This window comes from Saccostrea cucullata, unplaced genomic scaffold (genome assembly GCF_032062105.1).
Source record: "Saccostrea cucullata isolate Sc308-1 unplaced genomic scaffold, CSIRO_AGI_Scuc_v1 ctg12401, whole genome shotgun sequence".
NCBI lineage: Eukaryota > Metazoa > Mollusca > Bivalvia > Ostreida > Ostreidae > Saccostrea > Saccostrea cuccullata.
The window spans coordinates 7,353-20,217 of record NW_026922578.1 but is presented as its reverse complement, the minus strand read 5'-3'; the positions used below and the strand labels follow the sequence as shown (position 1 = coordinate 20,217).

The 12,865-nt window shown below is 33.0% G+C and overlaps 1 protein-coding gene across 1 annotated transcript; it reads left to right on the top strand.

Annotated features, from left to right (window-relative positions):
* Positions 1–9,784: 9,784 nt before the first annotated feature.
* LOC134261982 (uncharacterized) lies at positions 9,785–12,608 on the top strand (the record flags this gene model as incomplete). The annotated part of the gene is made up of 3 exons (XM_062744365.1): positions 9,785–9,968; positions 12,114–12,317; positions 12,477–12,608. Coding segments are annotated over exons 1-3 (514 nt in total), but the record flags the coding sequence as incomplete, so codon positions are not given.
* Positions 12,609–12,865: the final 257 nt, after the last annotated feature.

Below are 12,865 nucleotides of genomic sequence, written 5' to 3'. Positions count from 1 at the left end.
TCTAAATTTTAAAGTTATTTAGACATTTGTTCAATCTAAATTTAATCCAATTTATGTATAGCCAAACTTAAATCAGATGGGAATGACAAAAAAACTTCTAAAACAAAGTAATTTATTTGCAAACAAGTTGATGAAGTAAGAATATCAGCAGTCTCGTTTACAGTCATCTCTTCGCAAGTTCTACGGTCGATACAATGACCTTGTCAGCAAATACAATATATCATTAAGTCAAATGCTGAATGACCTTTTTTCATAGTCCATTGTTTTTACACCGTATAGAGAACGGATTTGTCCTTTATTTTCCGATCATTACATAGAACACACGGCGGTTATGACCGGTCGTGACCACCCCTGGTGTTTTGGTCCATGTTTACTCTAAACATTCTAGCTACTCAAGGTCTTTCCGCCCTTTCAATTTTAATGGTTCAAAGTGCATTTACTGCATGGTTTCATTTAATGGAGTTTAAATTTACTAATTATTGCAAGAAAGGGTATAGGTTGCCTTATTATTTAAGATGGATGACATATATAAATAGAGGTATATCACTATGTTTCAACATTTAAAAAAACGTACCTTTTTTTATAAAAAATCATGTAAAAACTTGTTCAAATGCAAAATTCTGATGTTGAAAGTTCCAAAATACTTGCTACTTATCAGACATTTTGAATTTTGAACATCATGGAAACTATTTTACATTAGAAGTACATATGTACAATAAAGAATGGAAAAATCTTAGAAGGAGTTATTTCCCTTTCCAAATACTTTTAAAGATTGAATAATTGATTAAATAAAGAAAATATATATCTTTTTTTTTCTTTACAATGCATGTATTTATCATCACATCTGTTGAAAAGCATTCTTCCAAAAGATTTAGTGTTTTGTAAAAAGCGACCTATAAATGGGTTCCATACATAGTTTGATTTATTGTTAAAACTGTAAACAAACGAAATTTAAAAAAAAGTATATGTGCAAAAATGCTTTTTTCTGTCACTGACGATACCTTTAGTTATGAATCTCTGAATCTTAAAATATCTTTGTTAATTCATATTTAAAAAAATATCTTCTGTTTTTATACGAATTTGAAAATTGATAATTTTCCATATATATGCTATTGATTAATTTTACTGATAAACTTTGAAGATAAATACACAATACCCTCTGAAATCTGAAACAGTTTTGTGAGAACCTCCAATTATTAAAAAGCTGACTTGAGAATCAGAATATCCCTTTAAAAAGAACGTTTTTGAAGGTTTGATAATGTATGCAAATAGATTTTGCTGGAAATGAAAACCTGGGGGAAAAAACACGTGTCTAATGCACTTCAATTTTTTCTACATTTTTTAAATTCGTTCCATAATTAGAGATTGATGGATAGGAATATAATGCCACCTGCCAACATATCTTCCTGGTTGAGATTGATTATTTGGAAATCCATCGTAATGAAGACCTTCACTGCAATAGACTGCAAATCATACACGAAAAGTACAATGTAAAAAAATCAAAACTACAGAAAGTACCTTTCTATTTTCTTTTTACCTGTCAAAGATGAGGGATGTTATATACAAATGTGAATAGAAATGTACTTCTATATACTTATACATATAAACGATGACAGTTTGTGTTCTACGCAATGAAGTAAAAAAAAAGATTCATATTTGATCGGAAACCCACGTGCCATGTATGCGTTTTCTTACCAAACATCATCAAAACGAGTTGTAGTTAGAACAATGTTTATCTCCAAAAATTCTTCTTTTTTTTTCAATTCATAGTTCTTTGGGAGAAATTGTTTCAAATTTTTTTTTTATAATGTAGGACTAAGACGGTAAAAATATTTACGGCTCCGCATCTTTTAAAGATAGCATACAATCTATATAACTATAAGCTGTATATCATTATACCGATTAAAAGTACACTCTAAGGGTTTATAAAGCATTATCTAAGAAAAATGAATCACGTGTAATTTTTTCTAAATTTAAAACAAATAAATAAAAGGGTTGACTTCATTAGATGATCATAATAGGAAGTACAAATTACATTTTTCCCCGCGTTTTTAATACGTCGACTGATGGTATTTGAAAAGTTTTTAAAATGATAGGTCTATGGATTAACTATATACGACTCATTGCATTTTGTAGCATTCGATGGAATGATTACAGTACATATATGCATGATATAAGCAAGTCAAATTCAGAGATATTTTGTCCCCGGCTAGAGGGAAAGATTGATTGATTGTATATCGTTTAACGTCCCTCTCGAGAATTTTTCACTCATATGGAGACGTAACCGTATGCCGGTGAAGGGCTTCAAATTTAGACCTTTACTCGACACCCCGTGCCATTAAGCAGTGTGGGTTCTTTATCGTGCCAAAGCCCACCGTGACACGGGACCTACGTTTTTAAGGTCATATCCGAAAGACCCGTGAATTTCACTGCTAGTGCCGAGCGCTTGGCGAATGAACAATCACTACCTATGTTAACGTCTCTTAGGTTTGACACAGCGCCGCGAACGAAAATCGAACCCGGGCCTCCCGATCACGAAGCATATGTGCCAATCTAGAGGAGTAAACGGCGGCGGTATGTTTTGACGGGTAGTGGAGCCATAGGGAGTTTTGGTATGCAACTTCATTGCAAAAGCTTCTTGAGATATCGCTAGGAAATGAAAGTTTTACACACAGATAGTTTGTATGAATTTACAAGCTTGGATCTCAGAATCATTAGGAGTCTTTATTGGCCATAGGGAGTTGTAGTAAAATATTTCACTTAAAAAAGCTGATAGGGCGCGGAAACGAAAGTGTTAAACAATATTTTTAATTTTACCTTTTGACTCAAAACAATAACGGTATTTTACAAGCTATGGGGGCTGCTTATAAAATTTTATTACAAAATTTTAAAGGCTTATCGAGATATTAAGCAAAACGAGAGTGTTACATTCATAAATGCAGCTAGCCTGAAGGACGGACAGACCGAAATTAATGTATCCTACTTTAAGTAAAAAGAGAAGAAAAATACTCAATGACAAAGATATAATTATGCTAAAACTCTTGACTTTAAACATTAAAGGAATTTGATTGTAATCTAGAAGACTACATTCATCAGTAAACGCATTAAATGTTAAACCGTGAACGCCATTTTCACTTCCTGGTCTGCATTTTAAACAATGTTTTTTTTTCAAGTCCCTCTTTAGACGAAATGAGAGCATATTGTTGCTTTGTTGTCTGTCGGATCGGCCTATTAGTCCACCATCAGTTTCCGTTCATTTTCTTTGCAGAGGTTGCACATATTGAAATAAAATTTGATACACACATTTATCATAGAAATATCACTAGGTCAGTATATGTATTCGTTTTATTTAGAAAAACAAGATGCCCAGGGGCCTTATAGGTCACCTGAGCATAATGTAACAACTTTCAAACTATTGAATTGGTTCATGTTTTAAACCAATTAAGGCCATAAAATTCACAATTTTGAAAGAGGCACCATTGCTTATCACAACTTTATTCCTCGCTTGCTGACTTTGTTACTTAATTCTCATAGGTAGATCAGAGTAACTAAGAGAAAATGCAATCCTTCTTTACAACAAGTTGTGCATCCCATCCCACAGGAAACACAGACCCTTGGGGCACATACTTCAAAATTCTGAAAATTTTATCATAAAGTTCATTTGATTATAAATGTTTGATTAATACCAAAGAGTAGATTTCAAAGGATTAATTTATTTTCAGACTATGACACCCCCTCCCCATGTACCCCTGACCCATGGGCCCTGAAATTAACCATTTTGGAAGAGGCACCATGTATCATCACTGACATGTACATGTACTTAGATCATTGGCATAATATCAAGGAGTAAAGGAAAAGACTTCCAAAGAACAAATGCATTTTCACCATATATTCATTACAGCCCCGTGGAGATCCGGGTTAGAAAACAACAAAACCCTTAACCCAACGGTCCTGAAATTCAAAAATCTGGAGGAGGCATGACCTTCCTCATAATAAATTTGTACATAGTTTACTGATTTTACACCCACGATTTTTAAAGAATAAATACATTTTCACTAAATAATAAATAGAACCCCATCCTAACACTAGAACCCCTTTCCCTGGGCCATGAAATTCACAATTTTGGAGGATGCAGGAGCAATGCAGGGGATATTAAAGAATTACTATATTTCTCTATATAGTAATCACGATAAAGATCCCTCACTGCTCAATGACCCTGAGTGCCGAGTAAAGGTCAAAATTTGAAGCCCTTCACCGGCATACGGTGACGTCTCCATATGAGTGAAAAATTCTCGAGAGGGACGTTAATTAATATACAATCAATCAATCAATCAATAGAGCCCAACCGTAACCCCAGAACCCCCAACTCAGGGGCCATGAAATGCACACTTTTGGAAGACACATTCTTGCTCATCATAACAAGAACTTGGTTAGTTTATTTAATACGTACAATAGGAACAGAGTAGAAGATTTTCAATGAAATTATGCCTTTTCACTGTATAATTAATAGAGCCCCGCCCTAACACTAGAACCGCTGACACCGGGGCCATGAATTTCACAAATTTGGAAGAGGTAGCTTTATTCAACATAACCATTTATTTGATTTGTTTATTAAAATACTCAGGACTAAAGAATTTTTTTATAGAAATAATGAATTTTTTACTATATAATCTATATACACAGTAGCCCCACCCTAGCACATAAGAACCCCTGAATCTGGGGCCATGAATTATCAATCTTGTAAGAGAAAGCCTAATTTAATATAACTATGTACTTGGATAGTTTAATTAACGCCCAATAGCAGAAAAGACGATTTTCAAAGAATTAATGCATTTTCACTATATAATTTACATAGCCCCACCTAAGCACTAGAACCCCTGACCCCTGGGCTATTAATTTCACAATTATGGTAAAGGGCTCAATGCTGATTACAATCATGCAAACAGTTTGACTGCTTGGTGTAAAGAAGAAGATCTAGATTAAATTAAATTTAGTTGTTTTGGACCCACTCCTCAGACCCCAGGGGGGCAGGGGCCATAAAATTCACAATTTTTGTTCCCCTTTCACGCACGTATGATTTATGCCACACTTGGTTGAAATCGGTTGGGTAGTTGTAGAGAAGAAGCTGTTGATGTTCAAATATTTACGTACAACGAACGACGCACACCGCACGACGACGGACGAAAATGAATAGCAACAGGTCACCTGAGTTTTACTCAGGAAGTTGTGTCCTTGGGAAAGGAACTTTACACGGATTTCCTCACTCCACCCAAGTGTAAAAGGGGTACCTGGCTATAGACAGTGAAAGATATTGTCAGCTTGTTAGTGTTCTAGAACCTTAACGGCAGCTTGTACAGAGAAAGATTCTGGATTGTTATGGTCTGCTGGGGTAATAAGGTATTGTAAAGCGCTTTGAGTAGAAAAGCCCTTTACAAAAAACAATCATCATATTTATTATTATTATTATTATTAAATAATCTTTTTTAAAAATATTACACTTTTTAATGAAAGAACTAAAAAGTCATTTAAAATGTAAAGTAAACTTTATCAAATTACAGAAAACATAAAAATGAATGGTTTTATAAGAGGTTACATGTAACTGATATTGGCATATATCGGGATCCTAATATTTGATTGGGGTAAGTTTACTAAAATAAAAAAAAAATAAAAAGAATTAAATATAGTTGTTTTGGCCCCACCCCTTAGACCCCAGGGGGGCAGGGGCCATAAAATTCACAATTTTTGTTCCCCTTTCACGCACATATCATTATATGCTTGATGCCACACTTGGTTGAAATCGGTTGGGTAGTTGTAGAGAAGAAGCTGTTGATGTTCAAATATTTACGTACAACGAACGACGCACACCGCACGACGACGGACGAAAATGAATAGCAACAGGTCACCTGAGTTTTACTTAGGACGTTGTGTCCTTGGGAAAGGAACTTTACACGGATTTCCTCACTCCACCCAAGTGTAAAAGGGGTACCTGGCTATAGACAGTGAAAGATATTGTCAGCATGTTAGTGTTCTAGAGCCTTAACGGCAGCTTGTACAGTGAAAGATTCTGGATTGTTATGGTCTGCTGGGGTAATAAGGTATTGTAAAGCGCTTTGAGTAGAAAAGCCCTTTACAAAAAACAATCATTATATTTATTTTTATTATTATTATTATTAAATAATCTTTTTAAAAATATTACATTTTTTAATGAAAGAACTAAAAAGTCATTTAAAATGTAAAGTAAACTTTATCAAATTACAGAAAACATAAAAATGAATGGTTTTAAAAGAGGTTACATGTAACTGATATTGGCATATATCGGGATCCTAATATTTGATTAGGGTAAGTTTACTAAAATAAAAAAAAAAAAAAGATATACCATCTTGCAACCCTGCACAAGAATAATTTAATTTAATTTAAAAAAAAAAATACACACAATATTGATAATATATTTATAAGTTAAACAAAATATTCTCTTCCAATTGAAGCGTTTAATTTTTTCTTATACAATACATTTTGAGTTTAATCCTACCCTTTACCAAATTAAATTTCAGGTTTCATTTTTTAGCATTCTAGAGTTTTATTCCGTGCCCTACAATAAATCAAATTACCTGATTTCCATAATATACGCCATAGTATACATATACATTTGATGACAGAATAATAAAATTTCTAAAACAGAACCAACATTCTAATAACTTTTTTGACTTCGTGTAAGAAATAAAATCATTTAAATCTTCCTGGTTCGTACCTTTTTAAAGTAAACAATCCCTTATTTTCCTCAATTCTACCTTAGAGATCGATCAGGGAAGGCGAGCAAGATGAAGAGTTCCTTAATATCTTTATGTCTTCTTTCTTCTTATGTGTGTGGAATAACGGCATTTTGTAAGGTTTTATATATTTTTTCGAAATCATTTATGCCTTGTAAATTTTTTTTTTGATATGTTAAAAATACAGATAAGACTTTTTTTCTCCAAAATTAAACAGATCAAATATTACAAAATTAGTAATATGGATACATATATATATATATATATATATATATATATATATATATATATATATATATATATATATATATATATATATATATATATATATAGGATCTCACGTGATTTTAGTTTTATATAATATTTATCCAACGCGTAGTGTGTTTTATATTCCCGAGCCTTGGCGATTCTTTTTATCCCATGTTTTATACACAACAATCAATGTTTATAAACACTGTTTTCATATAGGACTCCACTTCATTATTTTTCATAGCTCTAACGCAAAACCCATGTTTCGTCATAACTGTTTGATTCGAAAACGATATCATATGACCTATATGAATGGGATAAAAGGTTAGGAATGGGTAAAAATGATATTATAAACTTTTGTTTCTCAAAAAGAAAGAAAACCTAAAGCAATTTGCTGAATTGAAAACAAAATTGCAATTATTTATTTTTATTTTATTCTGCCTGTGCTGCATTTTCTGTCGTTACGATTATTTTAGTACATCGGTTTCTGTTAATTTTCACAGTATTTTTAATTCAATTTGTGTGATAAATGAAATCAAGAAAAAAGTTCCAACAAGCGGCATGTTCTCATAAACAAGCAAATAATAACTCTGCTTTTTCAAAATGTAGCAGACATAAGTTAAGGGTATTTTTGCAAAGTACGTCAAGGGACGGTAATGATGGTGTATTTCATAATATTTGTAACAGGGCCAACATTTCGATTGCTCTTTTGACTTGGTGTAAGAAAATGGGTTATTTAAATCTTCCTGGTTGGTTCCTTTTAAAATAAGCGACCCCTTTAATTGCTCAATTCAATGCTGTCTGACGTTTTTCATACTAATTGCTAGTCCGTTATTTATACACTGAATTGACGACGGATTTTCCGTAATTTCTCGATCATTACAAGGAGCACTGTTACTATGTACAATGCACTTTGAAAAATTACGCACTTAATTTATTTTTCAATGCTTCTGAAGATATCTTGTGAAAACAAAAGTGTAATAGATAAACAGACACGGGGACCAGAATTACAGTAATTATCCCCGACTTTCAGTGATAATAGTAAAAAAATATTCTCATAATGATTTCGGTAAGAAATTATATAAAATCTGTTTCTCAAAAAGAATACGATTCCAATTGGCGCCAAAAAGAAATTAATGTGAAGCATTCATTACACTGTGATCAAACTTAAATATTAACATTTTATGTCATTGAAGAAACTATAAAAAGTAAAAAAAAAAAAAACTTTTTTGCTCTATAAATCTACTGGTTCATGGAAAAGCGTGGTACAAAAAAATCACGTGCGGGAAAGGACAAATAGAAACAGGAGCGGGGCTTGTTGCACGGGAATTTGCGGAATAAAGGACATGTGGATATAAGGAAAAACTCTCAGATTTTTTCGATTCATGACGATCACTAATCGCCTTCAGCATTTATGCAAATTATCCCGTGTAAGCCAATCGATTTTTCACATCATGAAACTAAAAAATTTGACAGGTATTTCTCATTTTATTTAATCAGAACACAGCTTCCCAAAATTTCAAAATTTTGAAGTAATACTGCAAATCAAAGTAGACAGGTATCGTAATGTTGGTGTATTTCATTGTTTTATAGCAGGGATTACAGTCACATTTTAAATAGCAATTGCTGCATATCGACACAATAAATACTTGAGAAGGTCAATTGTCGAGTGCAGCTGTAACATGGTCAGTAAGCATGGAATGGTGTACTCTTAAAAACCTAACTGCTTTGAAATATATGTGCAAAATGTGAAACCAATACCCCTTACAGTTCTCAAGGTATAAGGCGTGGCAGACAGGAGCCGGGTAACGTGATACCACTGTTTCGCTCTGAAGACGATACAAAAATACATTACCCGAGAATGCTTTTTTGTGTTCTTTATCTTATGAGCAATATCACAATATGGGATAAGTAATGAAAATATTTTTTTTATTTAGTTATTAAGGGAGTCGATTGCAGTTTTATTGTGGGAAAACTGTTAAGTAGAAACTCTATATTTTTTTTACCATACAAAACTTACATTGACTTCAGTGTACATGTCAAGTTTGAGAATAATCTACAGTCCAAGTATTTTATCTCATACGTGTGGGGGATACTGCATGCCCATGAGATAATCTTATGCTTTATCAATGGGTAGATGCTTTATCAAAAGCACTACCGGTTTTGACACGATCCCTCGCTTCAAGATTTTTTTTTATTGAAACTGTTATTTGTAAAAAAAAAATGCCCATATAAAATGAATGATAAAGAGCAATGAGGTCAAGAAAAATAAAAAAAAAGTCTTATATTTCAAAGAAGTGTCTTAATTTATCCAGGCTACTTGAAGACGGACGTTACATGTAACCCCTCCCCCTTCCTTTAAATTGTTTACGACAAAGTAAAGCCTAGCAGTTAAGTTGTCATTATAACATTCCTTTAACATTTTCAACAATGCTTTCTTATATCATACTACGTATACCTACCTGGTAGTAATATAGGTATAACTTACCATGGATCAACAATGAATTTACCAGTAGGCAAATAGCCTTGCCTAAGCAATGCCACTGTACAAAGTGTTGGTTACTGAAAAGCGACTTTTTGGATAGTTTTTGTCTGATTTCAATGTACCTTGGCACACGCGTAAACTATACGAGGATACTTTATTCCTAAACCTTTTTTTTTTCATTTCGATGAACAGTGTGTCAATATTTATTACTCTACCTGTGAATGATATCAGTCTTGAATTAATTTTTTTCATTATTTTGTTCTCATTAGATAATTTAGCAACTGGTAAAATGGTGTCAGGCTTTTACTATGATAACAATTTTGGTCGATACAATGACATTAATACCGAAAATTTTACCAACGGAGATGGAGTTGACAGCTGTGAACATTTTAACGGGCACTATTTTCATTTTAACATCAACCTTCAAAAGGAATACAGCATTAAGTTGTCGAGGATTATATTCAAAGGTATTTATTTTACACCTTGAAAAACAACTGTGTACACATTTCACATTTTTACGTGTATGCAATTCTAAACCACAAGCACTCGTGGAATGGAAACCAGCCCCATATCCCCCTTTTTAAATCTGGAATCAAGTTGACCATTTTACTATTTTTGTGTTCTAGTATGCACCATAGTAAATTTTGTCGGTGTGCACAACATGGGACGGAAGTGCAATAACGGTAGCCCCGACTTTTTAAATGTTTTGCATTGTAAAAATTTTGTGGTTGTTTATAATAAGGTTATATGTTAAATGTAAATATTAATTCATCAGAATTTGCTAGTTACAGCTATCTTGTTATATACACAGAATTTGTCATTAATATGAAGAGAAAATTCGTGATTTTTAGTTCTACTGGTCAGAGACCAGAAGAGCTTATGCGATAGTAATGCGTCCGTCGTCCGTCCTTCTGTCTATCTCTCTGTCTGTAAACAATTTTTCAAAATGCTAGCTACTACTCCTACAGTTTTGGTCAGATTTCAATATAACTTGGCACACAAGTACACTACTCTAAGATACATAATACTTTGCATCGGTTTTTGATTTCGATGAACGGTGTTGCCGTGGTTACTAAAAATAGAAATTTCTGTGAAATTCTTTCAAAATGCTACTCCTCCTACAGTTTTGGTCCGATTTCAATATAACTTGGCACACAAGTAGACTACACTAAGATACATAATACTGTGCATCGGTTTTTGATTTCGATGAACGGTGTTGCCATGGTTACTAAAAAATAGAAATTTCAGTGAAATTCTTTCAAAATGCTACTCCTCCTACAATTTTGGTCCAATTTCAATATTACTTGGCATACAAATAGACTACACTAAGATACATAATACTGTGCATCGGTTTTTGATTTCGATGAACGGTGTTGCCATTGTTACTAAAAATAGAAATTTCTATGAAATTCTTTCAAAATGCTACTCCTCCTACAGTTTTGGTGCGATTTCAATATAACTTGGCACACAAATAGACTACACTAAGATACATAATACTGTGCATCGGTTTTTGATTTCGATGAACGGTGTTGCCGTGGTTACTAAAAATAGAAATTTCTGTGATATTCTTTCAAAATGCTACTCCTCCTACAGTTTTGGTCCGATTTCAATATAACTTGGCACACAAGTAGACTACACTAAGATACATAATACTGTGCATCGGTTTTTGATTTCGATGAATGGTGTTGCCATGGTTACTAAAAATAGAAATTTCTGTGAAATTCTTTCAAAATGCTACTCCTCCCTCAGTTTTGTTCTGATTTCAATATAACTTGGCACATAAGTAGACTATACTAAGATACTGTACATCAGTTTTTGATTTTGATGAGCAGCAAGGATCATTTTTATTTTATTGCTGTTTTAAATTTTCAAGTCCCAACTGCTACAGTTCTATTCCTTTGTTTTCAGTATAAACCAGTAGAGCTACAGTCTCGACAGAGACTTCTGGTTCGTTCTCGTATTTAATGTTTCGAATAAAATTACACGTACGGATGATGCCTAAGAATACCGGACACTTTCGTCCCAGCTGGTGCACACCAACAAAATTAACACTACCTGCAGATGATGTAATCAAGATATTTACAAATCGGGTATATAAAAATTACATGGAAATGGAATGGATATCAAATTTATTTATGCATATTACAATGTACATAATTTTCTTATGCATTAGCTAAACAATCACGGTAAGATAAACATAAGGATGAGGCAGACGACAAGAAAAGAGTACAAGCCTCTCTTTCTATGTATCAGTAATAGCTAGCTTAGGATATCTTGAAAAACAACTATATACTTGCACATATGTTATGTTAAAAAGAGACAAGAGGATTACATTATCGATAACATAATAAGTGCATATTAGTATACAGAAACAGGGAAAATCTGATTTGATAACAGATTTGAAAAAAAAAATGGAAGAGGGAGGGGGCGGTTCATACACCAAGTACCTGAGTTCTTATCACAATTTCCAATAAAAAGTTGATCCCATTGTTTGAATAAGCAAAATGGCTTACAAAAGAAATTTGATCGAAGCACTGAAAAAAAAACAACTTTTTTGCAATCTTAGTATGGTTATTATAAATTTTAAGAAAATATTAAAAATTCTCTTACAGGAAATTTTTCTTCAAACGGAACGAATTTTCGATCACACGATAACATCCATGATTGGCCATTTTACGTCTATAATGCATTTAGATCCGACGTTCCACACACAGTAGATTTTGATATTCAACGAACAGGATCAACCATTTACTTTTATATATGGTCTGATAGTAGAAGCCCTTTCGAATTTGAACTATGTGAGATAGAAATAAATGGTGAGTTGAAAGACATTGCGGTTGATGATATTTTACTTGTCAACTTGAAAAGCACGTACATGTAATTATCATATTTCTTTAGATATGATCCTCATTGAAATACCTTATAAATATTTTAATTTCAAATAGATTGCTTTAAAATTTAAAGTCTTTTTGCAGGTTGTGAGGTTGACCACTATAGTGAGGACTGTCTGCCCTGTAATAAGTCAGACAATTGTGAAGTTTGTGACGTTAACAATGGAGAGTGCTATATCTGCAGAGAAAACTATACCGGACCGAACTGTAGCATAAGTATGCATTTTTACGCTTCTCTCTATTTATTCAACGTAGTTGTAATACAGTGTATATAATGCAAAAATACCCACAGTATTGTATTCTAAATGACTTGACTTGTCATTTGAGGGCGGAGGGGGGGGGGGTGAAAACACTTAAATTTCACGGATTATTTTTTTTATTTATTCCTCACCGTTTATGATACTTTCAAAACGGTAATTGTTTTTGTCATGTAAGTAGAGCGCTTATGCAACATATGTCGAAACCGGAAACCT